General features: G+C 44.9%; 1 protein-coding gene across 1 annotated transcript in view; it reads right to left on the minus strand.

The window, feature by feature from the left end:
• Positions 1-12,548, minus strand: part of HEPHL1 (hephaestin like 1) — a gene marked incomplete at its 5' end in the record, with an annotated part of 187,132 nt that overhangs the window by 49,290 nt on the left and 125,294 nt on the right. Inside the window, 3 exons of the mRNA XM_082246441.1 lie at positions 3,376-3,526; positions 6,681-6,895; positions 11,193-11,324. Coding sequence (XP_082102567.1) covers positions 3,376-3,526; positions 6,681-6,895; positions 11,193-11,324 — 498 coding nt within the window. The remainder of the gene's footprint in view (positions 1-3,375; positions 3,527-6,680; positions 6,896-11,192; positions 11,325-12,548) is intronic.

Raw genomic sequence — 12,548 nt, forward strand, 5'->3', positions numbered from 1 at the left:
GAAATGACCATAGAGACATGTAGTCCTATATAGAAGGATCACAGGGGCTCTATGATCATTCCAGCGAGAACGGTCAGCTGTGTTTACAACAGCTGACCGTCCTTCTCCCTCAGCGGGGAACGATCGCGGGTGTCAGGCGGCAATTGGAACGGGGCGGGCTCGCCCCCAGCCTCCTGCTCACGACCGACGCATAGCTACGTCGGTTTGCCTAGGAGCAGCTGCCTGCCACAGTATAACTGCAGCGGGCAGTCGTAAAGTGGTTAAAAATTATCATTTAAATCAAGTTGATTTAAATCAATCCTTTTTACTAGTGATTTAAATCATGATTAAAATTGAAAATTAAATCGTGATTAAAATCGTGATTTAAATCAACATGATTTTAACCAAATCCACCCTGGAGCTGGATGAGGGACCTGTGCCTTCCACCTACACTTAGATTCCAGAGCCCCCTACATTGGGGGCTAAACACTGATTGTGCATAGGGCATAAATTTACATGCCAAACTAATTGCATACTGCTTACATGCATTTGTATGCATTTAGAAATGCATATGAATGCATACCTGTTTGAATGGGTTCTCAAATTATTTGCGAGTGTAATTCCATAGTGTATGTTTCCTTATTTATCAATATTTTCTTCCCAAACTTCCTTTTACGGCCCATTTACACTGTTGAGTCTTTACACATGCTTTACAACACACTAAAACGCATGTCATGGTTCCCCCTAATAAAAAAATAGTGTCTATTCCCATCTCTGTACTGCAGTGCCGGACCTTTTTAAGAAAATGGCATGTTTTGTTTTTTTTTTTTTTTTTTTTTGTGAATTGTGGGCCCATAGAAGTCGAGGGCAATGCACCAACACGCATATGACATGCATTTTAATGTGTTGGCAAAAGGTATTAACAAGCCTTGGTCATTGGCTGTTGCCCATTGGGATTTTAGATGAAGCACCACACAGCCAGAAATAAAAACATAAAACAGGTTTATTGAGTATATACCAGCAAAAGAACTGGAAAAAGGTGTCATAATACCAAACAGTTGGCCCAAATATACAAACCCATTACATACACACATTACAATACATACAGTACTCAAATAGTCCAAGGTAAATGTGTCATAGCATCTATGGTGACCCAACGGTTTTTGTGAGTAAAGTCTCACTCTTCAGGGGTTGATGCATAGACATAATCTATAAAGTAAAATGGTTTAAAAAAATATAAGATGGTTATGAACAGGTAGATAGAATTGTGGAAATCAGACTAAGGGATCCATACTCAAAAAGATGCAGGATGCCAAAGACGTCTCGGGTGGCTGCTGGTACGACTTTGGCATGCAACATCCTGCATCTTTGGGAGCATGAATCCCTTAGTCTGATTTCCACATATCTACCTACCTGATACATTTCCATGTTCATCGTTTGGTAATTTTTTTACCATTTTACTTTATAGATTATGTCTATGCATCAACTCCTGAAGAGTGAGATTGAATGCACGAAACGTGTTGGGTCACCATAGATGCTATGACACATATACCTTGGACTATTTGATTACTGTATGTAACCATGTAATGTATTTTTATATTTGGGCCAACTGTTTGGAATTATGACACCTTTTCCCAGTTCTATTGCTGGTATATACTCAATAAACCTGTACTATATTTTTATTACTGGCTGTGTTGCACTTCATCTAAAGTCCGAATGGGTAAAACTCTGCATTCGTATGTACAATGGGGATAGAGGCGCCTCAATGGATACTATCAACCATACTTTGTTTCTTAGCTGTTAACTCTATTCGCTCCAAATCTTAAATTTAAAAAACTTATTGGAAATGCAAGCCATCGCACAAAGGAAATGCTTTCGGATGAGCGACAACACACCTGTGCTACAACAATCAGGACTCCTATGCACATGCATAGTTTTAAATGGGTCGCTAAGAATCTGCTGGGAATTCAGCAGGTTATTTCCCTTATCCACTTGCCACTAAATCATATACCTGGTACGTCATTGTACTTCAAGTGGTTGTACCTGGGTGATGCATGCAGCTTTACCATTTTTTAGGCCCTTCTCACACGGACGTTCTGATTGGGTCTGCATGTCAGTTTTTCAGGCGGACCTGATCTAAATCTCCATTCTTCTTTATGGAGCGTCGGGTGTGAACGGAAAGGTTAACAACAGGGAGATTTGCACCAGTGGTAGGCGGACCCTTTGCAGAAATGACATTTGGCCCCTCTCCCAATAAGCTATCATCATCAATATTTTCCATGATTATTATAAGCTATGAGAGCTAAAAGTAACTGATAGTAAGTGAGTTGAGCCCAAGAAAAACATTTTCAAAAAGTAAATGTTCAAATAATAGCCAGAAAGGATAGGGATGTTTATTAAACATCTTTTGAGAGGAAATTATCATGAGATAAAATAAAGTAACTCTTCGTGATTTGAGCCAAATATGCCATGACAATTAGGCAAATAATAACTTCAGTCAGTAGAAGGACCTCTTTACATTGTTGGTCAGTGTAGTGTACATTTGTGGGCAATGTAGTACCCCTTTACACTGCTAGCCAGTAAGGCAAGGGTCCCCTTACATTGGTGGGCAATGTAGAACCCCCTTACATTGCTAGTCAGTAGGCGAGGGCCCCCTTACATTGGTAGGCAGTGTAGACTCCCCTTACATTGGAAGTAAGACACGGGGCCCCTTACATTGGTGGGCAGTGTAATACTCACTTATATTGGTGGACATTGTAGTACCATCTGACATTGATGGTCAGTGTGTTACCCTGTTACATTGACAGACAGTGTAGTACCCTCTAACTTACTGGTTATTGTAGTACACCTTTACACTGGTAGTAAGTGTAGTACCCCCTTAGACTGGTGCACAGTGTAGTATCTCCTTACATTGGCGGAAAGTGTAATATCCACTTATATTGGTGGACAGTGTAGTACCCCCTCTTAAATTAATGGTCAGTTTAGTACTCTTGCATTGGTGGGCAGTGTAGTGCCCCTTACATTGGTGGTCTGTGGGAGAGGACCCCTCCTTACATTGGTGTTTTATGGTTACTTACTTAAAGCAAAACTTACAAAGGAGACACTGGCTCTAATGTTGCTGGCTTTTCCCAGTGACATTGGCACCAGAATTATATAATATACAGGTGCCATAAAGTGGAGATCAATCTACCAAGTTAGTAAGCCAGTCTCTGGGGTCCTGGGATGGCCCTACTTGTAATGGGTCCCAGACCTTAGAGGCCCCTCTTGTATCTGCACCCATGGCACAGATGGTAGATCCACCAATTTTTATCCACACACTTTCAGGAAAAACATATTTTTTTCTTTCTGGTTTGTAACCAACCCCCCCCCCCCCCCCCCCTCCATTAAATACCTTACCGTTCATTTTGTTTGATTCCTGAAAATCTTCATTCTCTCTGTCAATGATTGCCGGGTCTGAAGTAATCATGGCAATGTTTTCCTCCAAATACCAACTGAGGTTCTCATCAAAGATTGCAAACAGCAAATAAAACTCTTTATTTATCTGTACCTTGAAGAGAGAAGCCATGTGTAATTAACAAGTATAGATTGCATGTATACATAGGTATATTTAACTCCTAGTTTACATAATCCAGGCTTTAAAGGATAAGTGCACTTTTAAAGTACAAAGCCCAGTATGACCCTTCCCCTTTTTCACCAAGTATATGAGAACAAAACCTCTGAAGCATATTTTGGTAGCTTACACTGCATGGCTTGCCCAGTAACAGTAATTTCATCCTGGCAGCCCCACATGCATTAGTTAATTGGTTGGCTGCCTCTATTTTAACCACTTCAATACCGGGCACTTTTCGCCCTTCCTGCCCAGGCCAATTTATAGCTTTTAGCGCTGTTGCATTTTGAATGACAAATGTGCGGTCATGCAACACTGTACCCAAACCAAATTTAAGACATTTTTTCCCCACAAATAGAGCTTTCTTTTGGTGGTATTTGATCAACGCAAGGTATTTTCTTTTTTGCTAAACAAATAAAAAAATACAGAAAAGTTTAAAAAAACAAACAAACAAGTTTTTTGTTTATATTATATAATTTTGTATATAGATACGTTTTTTCCTGCACTGATGAGGACGCACTGACTGGCACTGATGAGGAGGCACTGATGGGGTGGCACTAATATGCGGCACTGATAGGTGGCACTGATATGCAGCACTGATGGGCACTGATATGTGGCACTGATAGGTAGCACTGATATGCAGCATAGGTGGGCACTGATAGGCGGCACTGATGGGCACTGATAGGCAGCATTGATGGGCACTGATAGGCGGCACTGATCGGCACTGATGGGTACTGATAGGCGGCACTGGTGGGCAATAATGGGCACTGGTGGGCGGCACTGATAGATGGCAATGATGGGCACTGGTGGGCAGCACTGATGGGGAGGGCACTGGCAGGCAGCACTGATGGGGAGGGCACTGGTGGGCTCCCTGAGCCCTAATTGCTATCCCTGGTGGGCATGGTGGGCCTCCCTGGGGTCATGGATGGGCATCCCTGGGGTCATGGGTGGGCATCCCTGGTGGCTTTAGTGGCACCCCCCTCAAGGGTCTGCACTGGTAATCAATGCTCTAAATACCAGTGCAGACCCCCCCCCCCCCCGTCAGGAGAGCCGCAGATCGGTTCTCCTCTACTCCTGCCTGTCAGGCACGAACTGAGGAAAGCCGATCAACGGCACTTCCTATTTACTATGTGACCAGCTGTGATTGGACACAGCTGGTCACATGGTAAAGAGCCTACGTCATAGGCTCTTTACCGAGATCGGAGATGCGGTGTGTCAGAGTGACACACCGCAGCACCGATCGCCGTTTTGCACGCCCCCAGGGGGCGCACAGAGCGCATTATCCTGCCGCCGTCAAATGACGGCATGTCAGGATAATACAACCACCTTCCCGCCGTCATTTGCCTATAGGGCGGGCAGGAAGTGGTTAAGCTGATAGATAAAAATATTTTTTAATAGCCAATGTTCGCAGATATGCAGCTGTAAAGAAGCTGACGACTACCATGGGGATTACATTCTGCTTGATTCTGAACAGACAAGTCAATATAAAGCACATGTGTCAAACACAAGGCCCGCAGGCCAAATCCGGCCCGCCAGGCTATTTCATGTGGCCCTCGCATCTAGGGCTTTTTTTAGCTAAAATGTGGTGTGACTGAGTTCTGCCACCTCCAGCTCTTGCCCTCCATTCCCTGCTCACCACTGTCACTTATAAGCACACAACTCTTCTGTGTTTACAAGGACAGCTTTCCTCATGGCAGCTCTCAGCTATCACAGATCCCATACATTCACACCAGGGATAGATGCCAACCAGTAAAGTTCATATTCCCATCGCACACCTTCCTTGATATAGGCACATATATATTGGGTGCTGAAGCGATCACCAGCTGGACACTGGATCTATCACAAGTACATACATATTCGCCAGCACACCATGGATCTTGCAGAAGCAGTCCAAAAGCTTTATTGCAAAAAGGATCAAATCAGAAACAGTGCAACGTTTCGGAGCCACACAGGACCCCTTCGTCAGGCATGTGATCCTTTTTTCAATAAAGCTTTTGGACTGCTTTTACAAGATCCATGGTGTGCTGGCGAATATGTATGTACTTGTAGATGCCAACCAGTGACTTCCCAGCGAGTGAGAGGGGAAGAGCCTGCACTACCATGAGGTACTAGAGCTGGGCCAGGTAGTGAGATGTGAGGAAGCTTTTGTAGGGGGAAGGGTAGATAAGGGGTGTGGAGGGAGATGTGTGCAGAGGTGGGGTATGGGGTAAAGTGGTGCAGAGGTCAGAGCTGATGAGGAGGGGTGGAAGTGAAATGTGGACAGCCTGTGAAAGAGAGCTAAACCCTGAACTCTTCAACCCTATAACTCACTCTTCCACCCTGTACACAGCGAGCACCTCAACCCTATAACTCTTCAACCCTGTGCACAGAGCACCCCTGAACTCCATACGTAACATACTCCTGACTACTACACTCTGTATATAGTGCACCCCTAAACCCTGCACTCTGTACAATACAATAAGCACTCCTGAATTTTGCACACTATATGTAGCGCACACCTGAACTCTGCATACATAGTCTTACAGATACAACCAGCCCTTTGAGGGCAACCATAATGCTGATGTGGCCCATGATGAAATTGATATAAAGCATCTGTATCTTTATTAGTTAGCTAGGCAGGGCAAGAAGAATGTCTATGGACTTGCACTCTAAGGGCGTACCCACCCTAGGCACAGTTGGTTTGAACCGTGACCAAGCAATATTGTCTCCTCTCCCCATTTCCCCAATGGCCTGCGCTCACATTGTGCAGGGCCAAAGCACCCTTACGTAATCAGATCTCCCACACATGTGCCTACCCTGGCAAGTTTCAATATATTTATATAGAGTAGGGTTGCCACCTCATCCCTTATGTCCTGGATTAAAGGGATGAGGTGGCAACCCTACTATAGGGTATCCTATCTGCCAAAAACGTAACTCTGTATAGCTATTCTGCTGCTAAAAGCAGCTTTACCAGACAGCGCAGCCAGGTCCTCAACCACCACTGCAATTAAATATTTCAGCTTGGTCAAGGACCTGTCCCCAGCTGCAGTCATCTAAGATGTTTTTTAATTTGCTTTAAACCCACAGACATCATTAGCACCCTCATTCTCGGTACCTGTGTGTTGTCAGGACGGAGGGAGTCTTTCTTACAGACCAGCAGAGGTCCCACCAGTCCAGAATTAGTGTCCTTGGCAGGGTTAACTGCAGAGTAGTACAGGTAAGTCAGGCAGTTTGGATCGCTGTTTGTAGGTCCATTTTCTTCTAGCACTTTCCAGGTGTATGTGAATGTCTCTCCAGGTCCAACATGGGATCCTCCTTTCTTATTGCTCCCTTCCAAAGAAAACATTCAAATAAGAACCTTCACTTTGGCTTTACCAGTTGTCACACCATTGAAGAAGAGCTTCATGAATTATATGATCCTCTGACATTTTTGAGATGTAGCTGAAAACTGGGCTCAGAGTGGAGCAGTAATATTACCATTATATTATCTTATTATAATACATTCGCTTAATTCTTCTGGTCCTTGTGCTTTCTGATAATTTATGAAAACATTGCAATGCTGTAATGAAAGTCTATGGGGCTACCATTTGCAGAAACTGTACAGTCCTAAACTTCAGTTGACTTGCCTTGAAATGCATGGCACTATAAATCCTGTATAATAATTAGGCCTCATACACAATGGACAGTTTTTTGGGGTTTTTTTTGCTCTTGGGGGCGTTTGGCGTTTTTTTTCCTGGCCTCTAAACATTCCTGCATGTTAGCCTATGGGGTTGATTTGCTAAAACTGGAAAGTGCAAAATCTGGTTCCAATCAGCTTCTGTTTTTTTTATGTCAAAGCTTTTAGCTGGATACACAATATACAATTCTCTTTAGCTTTTTTCCTTTAGATTTACCAAAACCATATAATATGAGGTCAGACCTAAACACTCTCAATTTATATGCAATCAGGCAGGCCCTTGCACTACGTAGTTGAAGGCAAATCTAAAGGAAATCTACCAACAAAATTAGTATAGTGTGTATCCAGCTTTAGGCCCCTTTCACACATTCCGGGCCGTTGGCGGAGTCCGTTTATCTCAGCAGGGGATCGATTTTCCGATCGCCCGCTGAGCAGGCGGATGGTAGCTGTGTCTCCGCGCTGTGTGCGGAGACAGAGCTGTCAGTTCCCGCTGTTTTCTATGGGAAAATCAGATGGGAATGGTCCATCTGTCCGTTCTCATTCGATCCCATCCAATCCGATCTGCTGGATGGATGGAAAATAGGGTTTCCATCCGTCCAGATTTGACGGATCGGATGTCAGCGGACATGTCTCCGATGCATGGGGCATCCGTTCAGATCCGCCAAAAAAACGGACAGGCAGATCTGAACGGTCCGCCTGTGTGAAAAGGGCCTTATAGAGCAAGTTGGAGTTAGATGCTGATTGGTTATCATGCACAGCTGACCAGATTTAGCACTCTCCAGTTTAGTAAATCAACCCCTATTTGTCTATGCACACATAGGCGTTTCAATGAGTTTAAAGGCAGGGGTGTTTAGAGGCAGAAGAAAAAACCCCCACTGCCAGCGCATCCCGGAGCAGCAGAGTTTTGGCAGAAAAAATGCTAGGCATGTTTAGTGCTTGAGCCTTAATTCATTTTAATAGTCAGAATAAATGTTTATTCTGGCCAATGAAGTGAATTAACGCCCAAGCGCTTATTGCACATAAACACACATTAACCCGTTCCACGAAAAGAACATTTACAAAATGTCAAGCATTTTTTCCAGGGCTTTTTTTCAGCTGGAACTTGGTGGAACTCAGTTCCACCACCTCTGGCTCACGCCCTCTGCACCCTGCTCACCACTATCACTTGTAAACACAGAAGTCCGACTTCAGTGTTTACAAGTGACAGCTTGTCTCCCAATGGCTCCCCCAGATCTGATATTCTGAGTGGCTCCCACTAAATGCAGGATGGGGACAGGGGAGATGCAAGTGCCTGGGGTGCAATGTAGATGCCTACACCCTCACTGGATGATCTTTCGGAGTGTGAGAGAGGCGGAGCCAAATACAGTGTTTGGCCAGGTATGAAAGCCGACTTGGTGCTTCAGCTCTTCAGCTTAATACAGCAACAAAAGTAAGACAAGTGGAAGATAGGGGAGCTTTTAAAGAGGTGGGGAGAAGATGGGGCAGTGGAGAGGGAGTTGCATGCAGAGGTCAGAGCTGAAGAGGGGTAAAAATGAGACGTGGATGGAAATGCAGAGGTAAGCAGCTGTGGAGAAGGCTGAACGCTGTATTGTGTGTGTAGTGCACCCCTAAACTCTGCACTCTATATGGAAGGCACCCCTGAACCCTGCACTATGTACGTAGCGTACTATCGATCTCTGGACTCTGTGTGCAACCACTCCCAAACTCTGGACTCTGTGTGCAACCACTCCCATACTCTGCACTCTGTGTGCAACCACCCGCAAACTCTGCACTCTGTGTGCAACCACCCGCAAACTCTGCACTCTGTGTGCAACCACCCCCATACTCTGCACTCTGTGTGCAACCACCCCCAAACTCTGAATTCTGTGTGCAACCACCCCCAAACTCTGAATTCTGTATGCAACCACCTGCAAACTCTGCACTCTGTGTGCAACCATCCCCAATCTCTGCACTCTGTGTGCAACCGCCCCCAAACTCTGCACTCTGTACGCAACCACCCGCAAACTCTGGACTCTGTGTGCAACCACCCCCAAACTCTGCACTCTGTGTGCAACCACTCCCAAACTCTGCACTCTGTACGCAACCACCCGCAAACTCTGCACTCTGTGTACAACCACCCCCAAACTCTGCACTCTGTGTGCAACCACCCGCAAACTCTGCACTCTGTGTGCAACCACTCCCAAACTCTGCACTCTGTATGCAACCATCCCCAAACTCTGCACTCTGTATGCAAGCACCCCCCAACTCTGCACTCTGTGTGCAACCATCCCCAAACTCTGCAGTCTGTATGCAACCATCCCCAAACTCTGCACACTGTGTGCAACCACCCCCAAACTCTGCACTCTGTGTGCAGCCACCCGCAAACTCTGCATTCTGTGTGCAACCACCCACAAACTCTGCACTCTGTACGTAATACACTCCTTGTATTCAATGCCCCTTTAAACCCCTCCCACTGTTAGTGAAATTTGACCACACCCACTATTTGATGCAGTTTGGAAGGTGTGTGTGTGTGTGTGTGGGGGGGGGGGGGGAGGGTTTTTTTGGGGGGTTCGTGGTTGAGTTCCTGTACCTATTTTCTGAGAAAAAAGCCCTGTTTTTTTTAACCAAAACACTGCTGCTTGGAGAAAAGCAATTTTTAGAAAAACGTCCAGTGTGCTTGAGGACTTAGGCCCCTTTCACACTTGTGCGACTTGTTCTGCGATTTGGGACTGCAATGAGTACCGTTCATATCTGTGCATCTTCAAAGTAGTCCCTGCACTACTTTGGTCCAACTTTGATGCGTTTTTAGGTCCATAGACCTCAATGTTACACAGGCCAATGCCAGTCAAAGTCAAGTCCATTAAAATCGTGGCAAAATCGCACGACTTTTAGGTTGCACAAGTGTGAAAGGTGCCTTCGTTTGTAAATTCTCAAGAGCAGGACCCTCCTAACCCTCCGTGCATTGAATTATATTGTAAATTAAATGTCCTCTTTTATATTGTAAATTGCTGCACAAACTGTTGGTGCTCCATAAATCCTGTATAATAATAATGATTTATTCAGTAAATAGCAAGGACAGGTAGTGGAGAGTGCATAGAACAGAAGCACTGAGTTACCAGTAGCACTGCGCTCTGGTTTCAAGTTTTGAAGAACTGTATGGAGACAGAACGCTGCCAAACATAGTTCATGGAGCTCTCCTTTAAATGTCTGCTGAGAATCTTCAACACCTGGGAGCATGAAGCAGCAGGAATAATTGATTTTAAAAGGAATCTGCCCCTTCAAGTGTCAATTGAATCAAACTGTATATTTTATTTATGAATCAATACTGGTGGGTAAAATCCTACGGTGTCTTAGGCCCCTTTCACACAGGCGGCTCCACTTGGCGGACTCTGCTTGCTCAGCAGGGGGATCGCTCTGTTCACTGTGCAGAGCAGAGACGGAAACAGTCCCGCTCTCCTGTATGGGGAAATTGGGTGAAAACAGACCGCTTGTCCATTTTCACCCGATCATATCCGATCCGATCCTCCAGACCGATGGAAAATAGGGTCACCATCCATCTGGATTTTGCAGACAGGATTAGATCAGATAGCGGCAGGTGTCAGTGGACATGTCACTACTGACATCTGCTGCTTCATAGGGTAGAATGAAGCATCCGATCCGGTCTGCCTGAAAAATTGACAGGTGGACCTAATCGGACCACCCGCGTGAAAGGGGCCTTACAGTATTTGTCTTGGGGACTCGAATGTAAAACTCTCTTTGCTGAATTTCCCAGCTCCAAGGAGGAGTGATTTGGCTCTTCGGTGGTAAGAAAGTTTCTTCTAAGGTTTTGCTGTATTTTACAGTATTTCTGGTGGAGAGTTTATTGGTTCCTATTGATCCTTCCACCATAACTATACCTATAGTGAGTCATGATTTAATCCATGTTTTCCATTTTTTGTAAAAGGTTTCATAAAACGTAATATAATAGCTTACCATCTTCATACGGAGCACCTTCTGAGTCTTTATCAAAAGACACACCATGAGCCATGATGCTGTAGTTCTGGTCAGCCATATTGTTAAACACAACGACAATTGTATCTCCAACTTCAGCCTTAATCACTGGGCCTAAAATAAAATAAGGAAAACAATACATTTTCAATTTATACACATGGGACTATAAAAGGAAACAGGCATCTCAGATAGCGTCTTACTGCACATCTACCTTTAGTATGAGATCTATCTATCTTATCCTTTCCTATCCTATCTATCCTATGATACTGAGATACACAATATTACCAAAAGTAATGCAACGCCTGCCTTTACAAGCACATGAACTTTAATGGCTTCTCAGTCTTAGTCTGTAGGGTTCAATATTGACCCGCCCTTTGCAGCTATAACAGCTTCAACTCTTCTGAGAAGGCTGTCCACAAGGTTTAGGAATGTTTGACCATTCTTCCAGAAGCACATTTGTGGGGACAGGCACTAATGTTGGATGAGAAGGCCTGGGAAGGCTGTCCACAAGATTTAGGAATGTTTGACCATTCTTCCAGAAGCACATTTGTGAGGTCAGGCACTGATGTTAGACGAGAAGGCCTGGTTCGCAGTCTCCGCTCGAATTCATCCCAAAGGTGTTCTATCAGGTTGAGGTCAGGACTCTGTGCAGCCCAGTCAAGTTCCTCCACCCCAATATCGCTCATCCATGTCTTTATGGACCTTGCTTTGTGCACTGGTGTGCAGTCATGTTGGAACAGGAAGGGGCCAACCGCAAACTGTTCCTACAAATTTGGGAGCATGAAATTGTCCAAAATGTCTTGGTATGTTGACGCCTTAGGAGTTCCCTTCACTGGAGCTAAGGGGCCAAGCCCAACCCATGGGGCCTGGGGCCAATCCTGTTTAATTTATTCATAAATGATCTAGAGGAGGGGATATCTAGTACAATCTCAGTATTTGCAGATGATACTATACTAAGCATGCCAATATCTTCTATGCGGGATGTGGAAACCTTACAAGCAGACCTGAACAAAATAATGGGGTGGGCAACTACATGGCAGATGAGGTTTAATGTTGAAAAATGTAAAGTAATGCACTTGGGTGCCAGAAACCAGAAAGCAAGCTACTCACTGGGGGGGGGGGGGGGGGGGGGAACCTCTAGGTGAATCTAAGATGGAAAAGGACCTGGGGGTACTGGTAGCAAAAGGCTTGGCAGTGGCATGCAATGCCAAGCCGCTGCAAGCAAAGCCAACAGAATACTGGCATGTATAAAAAAAAGGGGATTCACTCCAGAAATAAAGAGATTTTTCTCCCAGTCTACAAAACTCTGGTCCGGCCACATCTGGAGTATGCTGTCCA

This window comes from Pelophylax lessonae, assembly GCF_965119305.1.
Source record: "Pelophylax lessonae genome assembly, chromosome: 2".
NCBI classification, from domain to species: domain Eukaryota; kingdom Metazoa; phylum Chordata; class Amphibia; order Anura; family Ranidae; genus Pelophylax; species Pelophylax lessonae.